Source organism: Rana temporaria, chromosome 1 (genome assembly GCF_905171775.1).
Source record: "Rana temporaria chromosome 1, aRanTem1.1, whole genome shotgun sequence".
Lineage (NCBI taxonomy): Eukaryota > Metazoa > Chordata > Amphibia > Anura > Ranidae > Rana > Rana temporaria.
The window spans coordinates 210,580,108-210,596,254 of NC_053489.1; the positions used below are offsets into that span (position 1 = coordinate 210,580,108).

General features: G+C 45.6%; 1 protein-coding gene across 2 annotated transcripts in view; it reads left to right on the forward strand.

The window, feature by feature from the left end:
* Positions 1 to 7,322: 7,322 nt before the first annotated feature.
* Positions 7,323 to 16,147, forward strand: part of DGCR2 (DiGeorge syndrome critical region gene 2) — an 81,553-nt gene continuing 72,728 nt past the window's right edge. For both annotated transcript variants that reach the window (XM_040348624.1, XM_040348633.1), the window contains exon 1: positions 7,323 to 7,647. In XM_040348624.1, the coding sequence (XP_040204558.1) occupies positions 7,569 to 7,647 (79 nt within the window). In that variant the 5' untranslated portion in view covers positions 7,323 to 7,568. The remainder of the gene's footprint in view (positions 7,648 to 16,147) is intronic.

A 16,147-nucleotide genomic window follows, 5' to 3' on the forward strand; every position in this document is an offset into this window, starting at 1 on the left:
GTTCAATCCATCATCCGAAAACGGAAAGAGTGTGGCACAACTGCAAACCTACCAAGACATGGCCGTCCACCTAAACTGACAGGCCGGTCAAGGAGAGCATTAATCAGAGAAGCAGCCAAGAGGCCCATGATAACTCTGGAGGAGCTGCAGAAATCCAAAGCTCAGGTGGAAAAATCTGTCCACAGGACAACTATAAGTTGTGTACTCCACTAATCTGGCCTTTAACCACTTAACCCCCGGACCATATTGCTGCCCAAAGACCAGAGTACTTTTTGCGATTCGGGACTGAGTCGCTTTAACAGACAATTGCGCGGTCGTGCGACGTGGCTCCCAAACAAAATTGGCGTCCTTTTTTTCTCACAAATAGAGCTTTCTTTTGGTGGTATTTGATCACCTCTGCGTTTTTTATTTTTTGCGCTATAAACAAAAATAGAGAGACAATTTTGAAAAAAATGAATATTTTTTACTTTTTGCTATAATAAATATCCCCCAAAAATATATAAAAAAACATTTTTTTCCTCAGTTTAGGCCGATACGTATTCTTCTACCTATTTTTCGTAAAAAAAAATCGCAATAAGCGTTTATTGATTGGTTTGCGCAAAAGTTATAGCGTTTACAAAATGGGGGGTATTTTTATGTCATTTTTATTAATATATTTTTTTTACTAGTAATGGCGGCGATCAGCGATTTTTTTTTCGGTATTGCGACATTATGGCGGACACTTTGGACACATTTTTGGGACCATTGGCATTTTTATAGCGATCAGTGCTATAAAAATGCATTGGATTACTATAAAAATGCCACTGGCAGTGAAGGGGTTAACACTAGGGGGCGGGGAAGGGGTTAAGTATGTCCCTTGTGTGTTCTTACTGTGGGGGGGGGGGTGGCCTCACTAGGGGAAACACTGATCCTCTGTTCATACATTGTATGAACAGAAGATCAGCGTTTCCCCCGCTGTAACGAGTGATCGCGTGTCCCCGGCGGCGATCGCGCCCGCCGGGCACACGCACAGGAGTCGGGGGCGAGTGGGGGGCGCGCGCCCCTAGTGGCGGCTGAGAGAGAGGACGTTATACTACGTGCTCTCGCCCAGCAGAGCCAACTTGCCGACGTAGAACGGCGGTGCGCGGTCGGCAAGTGGTTAAGGAATAGTGGCAAGAAGAAAGCCATAAGAAATCCCATTTGCAGTTTACGAGAATCCATGTGGGGGTCACAGCAAACATGTGGAAGAAGGTGCTCTGGTCATGAGACCAAAACGCTATGCTAACACTGCACATAACCCTAAACACAATCCCCACCGTGAAACATGGTGGCAGCATAATGTTGTGGGGATGCTTTTCTTCGACAGGGAAGCTGGTCAGAGTTGATGGGAAGATGAATGGGGCCAAATACAGGGCAACCTTCAAAGAAAACAGTTTGAGTCTGAAAAAGACTTGAGACTGGGGCAAAGGTTCACCTTCCAGCAGGACAACGGCCCTAAACACAGCCAGAGCTACAATGGAATGGTTTAGAATAGATCAAAGCATATTCATGTGTTAGCATGGCCCAGTTAAAGTTTAAATCTTAGTCCAATTGAGAATCTGTGGCAAGACTCAAAATTGCTGTTCAGATGCTCTTCATCCAATCAGAGCCAATGACAGAGCTTGAGCTATTTTGCAAAATACTATGGGCAAAAAAATTGTCAAATAAAAAAAAAATACTGACACATGACATAAAAAAAAAAGTATCGGTATCGGCGAGTATTTGAAAAAAAGTATCGGTACTTGTACTCGGTCTTAAAAAAGTGGTATCGGGACATATATATATATATATATATATACTTTTTCTAGTAGAAAAAAACACTGCGCAGAATAAACATAAAAAATAATAAAAATCAGTGCTGCCAAGTACCAAAAAATTGTAGATACAAAATTTAAAGATAAGTGAAAAGGAAAAAGGTACAGCGCAATAAAAATAAATATAAATCCAAATCTGTGTTCAATCCATTAGGCGTAATAGTATTAAGAAAATGTATCCAATGTACCTCACGTCTCCTTAAGGTAAGTTCACGGTCACCACCTCTCCTGTTTCTTTCAATGCCTTCTAGTACCATATATTTTAATTGTGAGACAGCATGTCCTTTTTCTACAAAATGACGGGCAAGTGGTACAGTAGCTGTGTTAGTTTATCTCTGAGTACTTATGACGGGCTATTTGATCTTTTACCTTTTGGGTGGTTTCTCTAATGTAAAATAATCCACATGGACATTTAATAGCATATACCACCTACGATGATTGGCAGGTGTAGTATCCCTTAATGGGAATATTAAAACCTTTGTGGGGATGTGAAATATATTTACCTTTAATCATAGAGTTACATTGGATACAAGGTAAATAGGGAAAAGATCCCATGTTTTTCGGTCCCAGAAATGTCAATTTAGGAACAGGCAGGGAAAATTGGTCTGATTTCACCAATCGATCCCTGAGCGTTCTTCCTTTTCTATATGATGGTATGGGTAGACTCCAAAATTCATCAATGGTAGGATAACTAGTTTTAAGTGTATTCCAATGTTTTTTAATAATATTAAAAATGTTATATGGAAAAGGATGATACTGTGAGACAAAGGGAATTCTTTTAAACGATCTTTTAGGCATCTTGTTAGTGTTTAAATGTAATCGTTCTTTTTTTTAATTAGGCCCCTTTCAGACTGGGGCGGGAGGCGTGGTGGCGGTATAGCGCTGGTAAAAATAGCGGCGCTATACCGTCGGATTTGCCGCGGGATTCGGCCGCTAGCGGTGTGGTATTAACCCCCGCTAGCGGCTGATAAAGGGTTAATACCGCCCGCAATGCGCCTCTGCAGAGGCGCATTGCGGGCGGTATTGCAGCGGTTTCCCATTGTTTCCCGCTCCTCTCACCGCTCCAAAGATGCTGCTGGCAGAAGATTTTTTCCTCTCCCGCCAGCGCATCGGCTCAGTCTTTCACATTGAGTATGCAGCTCAGGTTTCACATTGAGTATGCAGTGCAGGAGTTTTTCAGGCGGTATAGCAGCGCTATTTTTAGCGCTGTACCGCCTGAAAAACTCCTCAGTGTGAAAGGGGCCTTAATCTCTGTTGACAACAATGTGGATTAACTATTCTCTGAACAGGCATCAGCTGACTTTTAGGAATCGAGTTAAAGACGCTCCGTGGGTGAAAACTATCAAAGTGTAACAATTGATTGCGATCAGTGGTTTTTACTAGGGTTGTCCCGATACCACTTTTTTAGGACTGAGTACGAGTACCGATACTTTTTTTCAAGTAGTCGCCGATACCGAATACCGATACTTTTTTTTAAATGTGTCCCCAAATGCAGCCATGTCCCCCACATATGCAGCCATGTCCCCCCACAAATGCAGCCATGCCCCCCACATCCAGCAATGTCCCCCACATCCAGCAATGTCCCCCACATCCAGCAATGTCCCCCACATCCAGCAATGTCCCCCAGCATCCAAGTCAGGGAATCGAGAACAAAAAGTGTTCAGAGATCTATTTACATTTTTTTTCAGAAACGTAGGCAATGTTTTTTTGTTGTTTTATTTAACAAGACTTTGGCATCAGGTTCGGCCTTAAAAAAGATGCACCTCTGTCTCCTCTCCACAATTATAACACACAAAGGCTCCAAGAAAAAAAGACGTTACAGGAATGGTTTGATTGCCAAGACCAGGAGATAGGCAGCAAGGTGTCGGAACGCTTTGACATCTGAAACCATTAGGAGAATTGTAAAAGGAAAGCAGGAAGAAAGACGGAGCCTGTTCCACCGTAGCGGCGTGTCATAACGAATGAGCCGGATTCGGGAAGGTGTGAGGAGTGTAACTGCAGAATAAATGAGGGTCTGGGCTCATTCCCGGGGGGCATGAAGTATATTTAGCCGCGCGCTCCATCTACTCACTGCCTGGTTTACCTCACTGCCTCAGGACACAATACAAGAAACCATATCCAGCAAGATCTCCCCATATGCAGCCATGTCCTGTCCCCCTTACCTTGATCGCGCCGCATCCCCGCTGCCGCCGACTGCTTAATACGGGCGGGAACATTACAGCTTTGAATAGCTGTAATGATTGGCGCCGCGTTGCGTATAGACACTCCCCCTGTCTCGGGATTGGACAGTTCACCCGAGCAAGGGGGAGTGTCTATACGCGGCGGGGCGGGAAAGACTACAGCTATTCAAATGAATGCTGTAATGTTCCCCGCCCGTATTAACCAAGCGGGGATGCGGCGGGATGCGTTGTAGCGGCGGGATGCGGCGGGGGGGGGGGGAGTATTCTATTTTGGTATCGGGGGTATTTGCGGGAGTACGAGTACTCCCGCAAATACTCGGAATCGGTCCCGATACCGATACTAGTATCGGTATCGGGACAACCCTAGTTTTTACATATAGATGGCTCATGATTTTGATATTATTAATGCATAGAGTGGTATCAAGGAAAGAAATTTGAGTTTTATTAAATTTTAAACCGGGGATAAGATAATTGAGATAACTATCAAAAAGTAATAAGGATTCCATGTCGCCACCCCACACAGCAAAAATATCGTCCAAAAATCTCACCATCCCTGGCAATGTTCAAAAAATAAATTGTTGACATAAATCAATGAAACTTCAATCATGTTCATGAATGCATTTGCATATGGGGGTGCGACATTAGAACCCATCGAAGCCCCTATGAGCTGTAAAAAGTGGGTATCTTTGAAAAGGAAGTAATTTTCATGCAGTATTATTTTCAATAAATCCAACAAAAACTCAATATTACTTTCATATGCACCTGAATCAATCAACAGCCGCTGGCATGCTTCAATCCCTAACTCATGAGGGACAGTGGCGGTTCGTCTATAGAGGGCGCTGGAGCGCCGCCCCCTCTGGCTCTCACCGCCACTGAGTCTAATAACATAAATTCATGCATTGCACGAATCTATGTTATTATCGCCGCTGCCGCTGTTCTATTCAGATGGTCGGCGCTCATGTCCGGCCATCTGAATAACGGCAGCTGGTTGGCTTTTCCGAGTACAGCCCTCGGGTCCCGGAAGCTTAAACAAGAAACACACTAGGGATGCGCTCCTTGTATAAGACTGACAGGCGTCTCAGCCAATCAGGTTGGCCTATTCTGGCTACCGGTAAGTCATCAGTCATCATCAGTCAGTCATCGAGGGCGGTAGAAGACATCGAGGGACGTGGATGGCTGACTCCAGTAAAGGTAAGTGCCGGGTGGGGGGAAAGGGGCACTTTACAGGGCACAGTGGCGACAATTAAAGGGCACAGCGGTGACAATTAAAGGGCACAGTGGTGACAATTGATGGCACAGTGGCTGCGTTTGATGGCATGGCACAGTGGTGACAATTGATGGCACAGTGGCTGCGTTTGATAGCATGGCACAGTGGTGCGAATTAAGTGGCACAGTGGCTGCGTTTGATGGCATGGCACAGTGGTGCGAATTAAGTGGCACAGTGGCTGCGTTTGATGGCATGGCACAGTGGTGACAATTGCTTTGTTGTGGACTTATTGCAACCAGAGTTTTTTTGACATATTTGTCTCACATATTTGTCATTTACCTATTTGCTGTTTGTTCATCTTATATATGTTAATTTTACTCACAGTAGTATTCTTTCACATTTAATATTTATCACAGGGCAGCTACATTTATTTCCATTGTTATTTTGTGTGTATTTCACTTTTTAGTTGCTGCTCTTGTCCATTGTTCACATTTAGCGTGGTATTTTTCTTTTTACTTTTTAACCACTTGCTTACTGGGCACATATACCCCCTTCCTGCCCAGGCGAAATTTCAGCTTTTGGCACTGTCACGCTTTAAATAAAAATTGCGCAGTCGTGCTACGTGGCTCCCAAACAAAATTTACGTCCTTTTTTCCCCCACAAATAGAGCTTTCTTTTGGTGGTATTTGATTACCTCGGCGGTTTTTATTTTTTTGCGATATAAACAAAAATAGAGCGACAATTGTGAAAAAAAAATTTTTTTTACTTTTTGCTATAATAAATATCCAATAAAAAAATATTTTTTTTCCCTCAGTTTAGTCCGATACGTATTCTTCTACATATTTTTGGTAAAAAAAAAAAAAAACGCAATAAGCGTTTAGTGATTGGTTTGCGCAAAAGTTATAGCGCCTACAAAATAGGGGATAGAATTGACATTTTTTTTTATTATTTTTTTTACTAGTAATGGCGGCGATCTGCGATTTTTGTCTCGACTGTGATATTACGGCGGACACATTTTTGGGACCATTCGCATTTATACAGCGAACAGTGCTATAAATATGCACTGATTACTGTATAAATGTGACTGGCAGGGGAGGGGTTAATGTGTGCCCTGCTAGGTGATTCTTACTGTGGGGGGAGGGGACTGACTGGGGGAGGTGACCGATGGTTGTCCCCAGTGCCGATCCTGACCTCCCTGGGGCCCTAAGCAAAATGAGATGTCACATTAAAGCTAAGAAGCGGAGGGGGGGCTGCCGAAAATGACACGTCACATTAAAGTTGAGAAGGGGGAGGGGGGGGGCGCTGCCAACAGTGACATGTCACATTAAAGATTAAAGTTGAGAAGCGGGGGAGGGGCCGAAAATGACTTCTCACCAGGCGGGGCCTCTAGTAATTTGGGGGGCCCTCCGCAGCTTTGCGGGGCCCTAAGCGGCTTGCATAGTGAGCCTATAGGGCGGATCGGCCCTGGTTGTCCCTATGTACAAGGGACACGCCATCGGTCTCCTCTCCCTGACAGGACGTGGATCCATGTCCCTGTCTCTGTGACTGCCAATCGCAGGTGCGTGGCGGACATCGCGGCCGCCAGGCACGCGCATCGGCACCTGAGTGACGAGGCGGGCGTGCGCCCCCCCCAGTGGCAAAAGGCCGGAGGCCGTATATAGACGGCCTCCCGGCAATTTAGATCCACATTGCGACCGTAAAAAGATGTCGGGCGGGCGGGAAGTGGTTAACTTACAAGGCAACTTCAAGTCGCCCCCAGGACAGGAGGCATTCCAGTGGCCAATCAAACAACAATCAGCTCTGTGGGAGGGGTTTGCCTGAGAAATGTATGTTCTCTTCCTGTATTGTTGCTTCTGCAATGTGACAATAAATAATATTGGGATTCGGACCTGGGCAGGAAGACAATTGTAGTGAGCGGACCTCGAATTGGGTAGCTGTGTTCTAAAATCTTGTTGGGTAATATGAAGGAGATTGTATTCCGTGTCACTGACAGCCAATAACATCCTCCTTGAACAGCTCCCAGCGGTCACATCACTGACAGTCCTCTGATCCCAGCCCTTTATACAGGGGCTGTGGCTTGGCAGCCGCACGTGACGCACGGTAAAGCCCACCCATGGGGCGCTCTGATTGGCTAGGGGGGCTTCTGTTTGTTGTGAGGGGACGGAGGCCGCCATCTTTTTCCCGGACTTAGAAGCTGCAGTAACCGAAGAAGAAGGGGGGCTCGGCGGATTGTATGGAAGCTTAGCAGCCTCGTCTATTACCGCGGCGGCAGACTTCTAGCCCTCGGACCGGCGTCCTCGGAGAGTGTCCGCTTTTCGTGGCTCTGGCGGGAGGATGAACGGAGGATAAATGGTGCCCAAACCGGACAGCGGCACCTTCCTCCTCCTCTTTCTGCTGGTGTTAACCCTGACCGAGCCGCTGAGGCCAGGTGAGTGGAGCTGGGGGAGGGGGCGCGGCCTGCTACTAAGATGGCTGCAAGCTGGCTGTGTGTACAGATCCCCCACCATTCATCTATCCCTCCTGATAATCCGGATCTCCACAGAGGTCACACACCCACCCGCTCACTCATATAGACAGGACAGGCCTGCTCATCACACATGTAGACAGGACAGGCCTGCTCATCATGGGGCCTCCCCATTCTATGGTCATACTGATTACAGAGCAACTGTCACCCGATCATATGTGTCATGGCATACGTCCTACATGTGTGACAGCCAGGGGGGGAGGGGGTCTCAGCACCCATCATTAAACCATAAAGGTGACCATACACTATAAACCATCTACTGTACAAGGGCCTGTCTGATTGGATGCAAATGACATTGGGTTGATTAGGTGTGTCTTCCACTGACATAGATTTTGAAAATCTGAATACGATTGTATAGCGTATGGTCGGCTTAAAGTGGAACTTGACCTGTAACAACTTGTTAAATAATGTTCTTTAGCAAGCAACATACATTCCACGTTAATTATTATGCTACCAAAATGAGTGTGTAAATTGCCTCCAACATTTACTGTTTTTTTCTTGTTGGAGGCTGCCATTTTGCAGAAGCCCAAAGCAGACATAAGGCGAAACTAAACCCATCAGTTTTAAACGGTTTAAAAGAAAAAAAAAAAAGTTTCTGGAATGTTACTGTCACATTTGATTGTGTGCTCAACCAAACTGTCAAACGGCTGGTGTCATAACTGATCACATGTGCAGCACCATGCAGGTCAAACAGAAGCAGCTTCATTGGCTGTAAACTAGGATAGGAGGGCTTAAAGCGGAGTTCCGCCAATTTATAAACATTTTTTAAAAGTCAGCAAGTACAAATACTGCAGCTGCTGACTAAGGATGAGCTCTGGCGTGTTCGCATAGAACACATGCAGAGCCCGCCAGGAAGTGTGCACGGCGCTGCGCTAATAACAGCCAGGGAGACATTTCACGATCCCTGCAGCCGAGCATTGGGACAATGTCTCACTGGCTGTGATTAGCGCAGCGCCGTGCTCACTTCCTGGGGGGGCTCTGCACGTGTTCTATGCGAACACGCCAGAGCTCATCCTTACTGCTGACTTTTAAAATAAGGACACTTACCTGTCCAGGGCGTCCACGTTGTCGGCACCCGAAACTGATCTATCTCTCGGGTGCTATCGCTGCCATCTTCGATAAGGGAATCGGGAAGTGAAGCCTTGCTTCACTATGTTTCAGTTCTTCACTATGTTTCAGATCTTGGGTCTTGCCTCCACCATCGCCTGTCAGGGTAATCAGCAGTGAAGCTTTGTGGCTTCACAGCCGGTCTGTGCTTGCGCTTTTGTTTATGTCCCGGCGATGGGGGAAGGAGGAGGGTGCCTGAACTTCCTTGCTGCAGACAGGTCTCCCGAAACTGGGGATAGGTACCCCCCCAAAGGTGCCAAATGTGGCACTGGAGGAAAAATATAAATGGAGCTCCCACATTTGCAGACCAGCCGCCACAGTTGTACTGCGGCAGGGCGTACGCTATTACGCATATCACTGTATTGGTATGGCGCTTTGTGTAATAGATACAGTGGGTACAGCGCTGTGCCAGAGCCGATGCGAGTGGCTGCGATGGCCGCCAGCCACTGTGATCGCTCCACAGAAAGCCAGAAGGGGGATCTGCCAGTGTAAACAAAGTAGATCCCCGCTCTGACAGGGATGTACAGGGAGATTGGCTGTTCCAAGTGATCAGAAACAGCGATCTCTCTCACTACTCCCAGTCAGCCCCCCCCCCACAGTTAGAAACACCTCCCTAAGACAATTTTAACCCCTTAATCGCCTCCTAGTGTTAACCCCTTCCCTGCCAGTGTCATTTTTTTTCCCATTTATATAACAAGGGAACGGGTCCACACGGAGCCCCACAACAGCACAGCCAATAACAGAAATACATATACAGGTAAGGACAGTGCATAATACAGGCGAGTCCGCTGATCCCGAGGCCATACCGCCGCAGGGAGCACTCCCCCGCGGGCCCGTGCAACCACCGAGCAAGGCCCACCCACAACAGGGCCAAGCCACACCAGCCAGAAACATCTTCCCAGCACACTCCCGCTGCAGGGCCCCACTGCCCCCAGTCCTCTCCAACACATCAACCCAGCTGCGCTGCCGCGACCCCACGGGACCCGCCCCCCTCTTTTAAAATAGCGTGAGGTAAAGAGAGAAAAAGGATAGGGGTGAAGAATGGAATGGGGACCAAGCCCCGAGATATCTAGAGAGAGCAGCCCAGGGGGGAGGGGGAGAAGGATGTTAAAGGGAGAGGAGGGGGGGGGGGTATACAGCAGAAGGGGAAAAAAGGGGGGGGAGTTCACGAGCCAGTGTTATTTTATACATTAATCGGTGCATTTTTATACCACTTATCGCTGTATAAAGTGTCTGATTAGTCCGCTGCAATGTCGCACTCCCGCTAAAAATCACTGATCACCACCATTACTAGCAAAAAAATTTATAAAAATGCCATAAATCTATCTCCTATTTTATGGATGTTATAACTTTTGCACAAACTAATCAATATATGCTTATTGCAATATTTTTTGGAGGACAAAAAAAAAATGTAGGAGAATACATATTGGCCTAAACTGACACAGAATTTTTTTTTTTATATTTTTTTGAGGGTATTTATTATAGCAAAAAGTAAAAAATAGTTTCTTTTTTTGTTTACAGCACAAAAAATAAAAACCGCAGAGGTGATCAATACCACCAAAAGAAAGCTCTATTTGTGGGGGGGAGGGGGGGGGAAGGACATCAATTTTGTTTGGGTACAGCGTCGCCCGACCGCGATATTGTCAGTTAAAGAGACGCAGTGCCGTATTGCAAAAAATTACCTGGTCATTAAGGGGGGAAATCCTTTTGGGGCTGTAATGGTTATTTCTGCTTTAAGGCTGTCAGCAGATCGGCCTCTACAAATTCAGCAGTGCCTAAAACCACTGAGCTGTGCAGAGCAGGGTGACAGTGTATTACTGGATTTTCTAAGTAGGCACTTCTTTTTAATGTTTAATTTAATGACTTAATTTTCTGACTAAGTTACTAAACCCACAACAGTAAAATCAGTCTGTATATGTAGTAAAGCATGCTTGTTATACAGACTGGGGAACCTAATTAATTCTCTGTAAATAGGCTGTTTGATTCTGTCTTCTGTGATCCTCCCCTTTCTTTTACTGTCCCCAATCCATCTGCTGACAGAACAGAGTCTTGGAGGCACTCTGTGCATGCTCAGTTTGGTGTGTATTTATAGAGTTTTTTTTTCTTGGGAGAGTGCATGTGATCAGCACTGTACCAGTATAGGGGCCAGGGGTAGGGTTGCCACCTCATCCCTTTAAAACAGAACACATATTAATTACACAGGTTCTGAGGCTAATTTAATGCAGATAAGGCACCAAGTGAGTTTAATTACCACCTTAATTAGCCACAGAACATGTGTAATTAATATGTGTTCTGTTTTTAAAGGGATGAGGTGGCAACCCTAGCCAGGGGTCATGCAGCCTCATTGGACAGTCAGAGCAGAATGAAAACTCATACAAGCTTTAACCAGACACTGGTAGAAGTCACATGACTGCTATATACTGCTTATGAGAAAAGGTATTTGGCAGTTTATATTTATTAAAATGTTTGCATTTACATGTTCTGTGGGAGGCCAGATATAGTGAATGCAGGGTCCTGGGGTTAGTAATGCTTTCACTTTCTAACTAAAGAATCACTTTAACCACTTTCAGTCTGGGCCAATCCTGACATTTCTCTCATACATGTAAAAATGTATTTTTTTTGTTAGAAAATAACTATTGTAGGATGGCAGAATAGTGTCTCGTATCAGTGGGAGGAATAGTGCCCCTTCATTGGTATAGGATGGCTGAATAGTGTCTTGTATCAGTGGGAGGAATAGTGCCCCTTCATTAGTATAGGATGGCAGAATAGTGTCTCGTATCAGTGGGAGGAATAGTGCCCCATCATTGGTGTCAGAATAGTGTCTTGTATCAATGGGAGGAATAGTGCCCCATCATTGGTGTCATATGGCAGAATAGTGTCTCGTATCAGTGGGAGGAATAGTGCCCCTTCATTAGTATAGGATGGCTGAATAGTGTCTCGTATCAATGGGAGGAATAGTGCCCCATCATTGGTGTCAGAATAGTGTCTCGTATCAATGGGAGGAATAGTGCCCCATCATTGGTGTCATATGGCAGAATAGTGTCTCGTATCAATGGGAGGAATAGTGCCCCTTCATTGATGGCAGAATAGTCTATTGTATCAATGGGAGGAATAGTGCCATATCATTGGTGTCATATGGCAGAATAGTGTCTTGTATCAGTGGGAGGAATAGTGCCCCATCATTGGTGTCAGATGGCAGAATAGTGTCTTGTATCAGTGGGAGAAATAGTGCCCCATCATTGGTGTCAGATGGCAGAATAGTGTTTTGTATCAGTGGGAGGAATAGTGCCCCTATCATTGGTGTCAGATGGCAGAATAGTGTCTTGTATCAGTGGGAGGAATAGTGCCCCATCACTGGTGTCAGATGGCAGAATAGTGTCTTGTATCAGTGGGAGGAATAGTGCCCCATCACTGGTGTCAGATGGCAGAATAGTGTCTTGTATCAGTGGGAGGAATAGTGCCCCTATCATTGGTGTCAGATGGCAGAATAGTGTCTTGTATCAGTGGGAGGAATAGTGCCCCATCACTGGTGTCAGATGGCAGAATAGTGTCTTGTATCAGTGGGAGGAATAGTGCCCCATCACTGGTGTCAGATGGCAGAATAGTGTCTTGTATCAGTTGGAGGAATAGTGCCCCATCATTGGTGTCAGATGGCAGAATAGTGTCTTGTATCAGTGGGAGGAATAGTGCCCCATCACTGGTGTCAGAAGGCAGAATGGTGCCCCAAGTGCCGGGTAAAGGCAAGCAAAGGGCCGCAGTTTGGAAACCACTGCACTATACAATCTGATTGTACGATCTCCTTTAGATTTACAACTATGTAATGCAAGGGTCTGCCTAATTAATACAAATTGAATGGACTGTTTAGGTTTGTCTTCGTATCTAAAGGAGATTGTACAATCAGATTGTATTGGGTATAACCAGCTTAAAGTGGAATCCTGTAAAAGGAAGATGCCTATGCTTACCTATTCTGGGGGCTTCAGACTGGTTACACGATCCGCTCCCAGCACTGGCTTCAGTGTAGGGCAGCCGACAATGGATGCCTATGGGTGATGTCACCGCCCAGGCATTGCAGCCCTTGTTGGCGATCTCTCCCCTGATTACTGGAGAGATCATGTGACCAGACTGAGGTGCCCTGACAATTGGTACCTTTAAGCATCTTCCAGTGGTTAGAAGAGGGCAGGGCTTGGATAATTCTAGCCTGGATTTCCACTTTAAATCGGCCTTCACACCTGAGAAGAGCACATTCCTGATATGATGTACCCCAAGCACAAGTGTAAAAAAGGCCACACACACACTTTTCACAAATGGAATGGCTGTCATTTATCAAAGCACTATGGGGGCTGATTTACTAAAACTGGAGAGATCTGGTGCAGCTCTGCATAGAAACCAATTGGCTTCCAGTTTTTTTTGTCAAGGCTTAATTAACCACTTAAGCCCCGGACCATTTTGCAGCTAAATGCCCAGGCCAGGTTTTGCGATTCAGCACTGCGTCGCTTTAACAGACAATTGCGTGGTCGTGCGACGTGGCTCCCAAACAAAATTGGTGTCCTTTTTTCCCCCACAAATAGAGCTTTCTTTTGGTGGTATTTAATCACCTCTGCGGTTTTCATTTTTTGCGCTATGAACAAAAATAGTGCGACGATTTTGAAAAAAATGCAATATTTTTTACTTTTTGCTGTAATAAATATCCCCCAAAAACATATATAAAAAATGTTTTTCCTCAGTTTAGGCCGATACGTATTCTTCTACCTATTTTTGGTAAAAAAAATTCGCAATAAGCGTTTATCGATTGGTTTGCGCAAAATTTATAGCGTTTACTAAAAAGTGGATAGTTTTATTGCATTTTTATAAATTTTTTTTTTTTTACTACTATTGGCGGCGATCAGCGATTTTTTTTTCGTGACTGCGACATTATGGCGGACACTTCGGACAATTTTGACACATTTTTGGGACCATTGTCATTTTCACAGCAAAAAATGCATTTAAATTGCATTCTTTATTGTGAAAATGACAGTTGCAGTTTGGGAGTTAACCACAGGGGGCGCTGTAGGAGTTAGGGTTCACCTAGTGTGTGTTTACAACTGTAGGGGGGTGTGGCTGTAGGTCTGACGTCATCGATCGAGTCTCCCTTATAAAAAGGATCACTCGATCGATACGCCGCCACAGTGAAGCACGGGGAAGCCGTGTTTACATATGGCTCTCCCCGTTCTTCAGCTCCAGGGAGCGATCGCGATGGGGCGGCTATAAACGAATAGCCGCGCCGTGGTCCCGGATCGCTCCCCGAAGGAATCCGCCCGCCACATGCAGCGGGGGGGATCCCGATCGGACCCCCCACCCGCTAGAAGGCGGGGACGTATATATACGCCCATCTGTCTGTCCGTGCCATTTTGCGGACGTATATAGTCGTGCGGCGGGCGTTAAGGGGTTAAACAAGCTGAAGTTAGAAGATGATTGGCTACCATTTACAGCTGCACCAGATTCTGAGTGCTCCAGTTTTAGACCCCTGTGTTTTTTATGAAAATCTGCCCTGGATAAAAATACCTTGCTTTCTATAACTTTTCTTGTCCTGACTGTGATGCAAATCGTATGTTGAATCTAGGAATGCCATGGCTGTTGAGAAGGATTTCCTGTATACTTGCATAACTCTGCATTATTCTGTCTGTGCCCGGCATGTACAGACGTTTTAGTTTTATATGAAGGGGAACGATAAATGTATCTAATCGCAATGCATTAATGCTTCAAAGCTTTCCACCATTTGTGATGATATAGAGAGATAATACACTCAGGACAGACTACTGGAAATAGGTTTTAAAGCTGAACCCCTGTGATACAAGTCCGTTTGCTCCATAAGTTTCATTACATAGGCACATAGATTGCTGCTAACTTTTTATATTAGAATGTCATTGTTTAGGAGAACATGATCTTTGTAAACTGTGATGTCATAGCCTTCATTGAGAGATCGCAGCTACAGCCAGACACCCACAGAAGAAGGTTTTGAGCTAGCGGCCTTGTTACTTCCTCTCATTGGATTGTACTACTTGAAGAAACTACAATTGCCATCATGCCATGGGAATTGCAGTTGTGAATGTGGCCGAGTCCTCCCACTACAACAAGCAGTGACTTATTTATGTCACTGCTTACTGAAAGTAGAACTACACAGGGGATGTTACAAGACAACAGCATGCAGACTTACAACATGTAAATTAGGGGACAGAGCCCTTCTTATGACTGCCTCCAGAAGGGATTTCTCAGGGGGCTCTATCTGAAAACGTGAAGGACTTGTTGAAAGGTAAATAACAACATTTATAATCAAAAAAAATTCTCCCCAGGGGTTCAGTTTAAAGTGGAATTAAACAAATTTTGTTGCCCAAAACAGTCACATTTCTTCCTACCGTGTTTCCCCGAAAACAAGCCTGGGTCTTATATTAATTTTGGCAACCTAAAACACACTAGGGCTTATTTTTGGGGGGTATCTTATTTAACTATGGTATGTACAATGAGCCTAAAGTGGGTACCTTTCTTGCAGCTTCCCTGACTTTCCTGGTTGTCGCATGGTCTGCCTGGGCTCTTCTCTGCTCCAGGATATCCGCTGGCATCAGCCTGCTCCGTGCACTGGGGAGGGGGCCGCGAGCGTCGGGCGGGAGGAGAGCAGAGGAGGGGGGAGCCGGCATCCTTCTGGCATCAGCCTGCTCCATGCACTGCCCGCTCTGTACGCTAAGGAGGTAGGGGCTGCGGGCATCGAGTGGGAGGAGAGTGGAGGAGGGGAGAGCCAGTGTCCTGCTGGCGTCTGCCTGCTCCATGTGCTGAGGAGGGAGGGGCTGCGGGCATCGGGCGGGAGGAGAGAGGGGGAGCCGCTGCAATCATTCTGCAAAATGGATTTAAAAAAATGTTAAACTAATTTTACTAGGGCTTATTTTCGGGGTAGGGCTTATATTGAAGCCCTCCCCAAGAATCATGCTAGGTCTTATTATCGGGGTAGGTCTTATTTTCGGGGAAACACGGTACTAGAACTGAATGGAATGATCAGTCACATCATAGATTGTACCTCTTGTACCATGTTTCTCTGTTGTCTGCAGATCCTCTGATAATCTGTGTTTAGTTGTGGCTTTGTAGCATGTGACACTCTGTATATAATGCGTATAGACTAGTCTGTAATGCACTTCTTTTGTAGTCTTTCAGACTCTGCACATTATGTAACTTTCTTCACAGCCCTGATGGTGGGTGGGATAAAATACATTCTAATTAGCATTTAGTCCCACCTACAGGAAGAGTCCCAACCTCCCAAGTCCGACCTCAG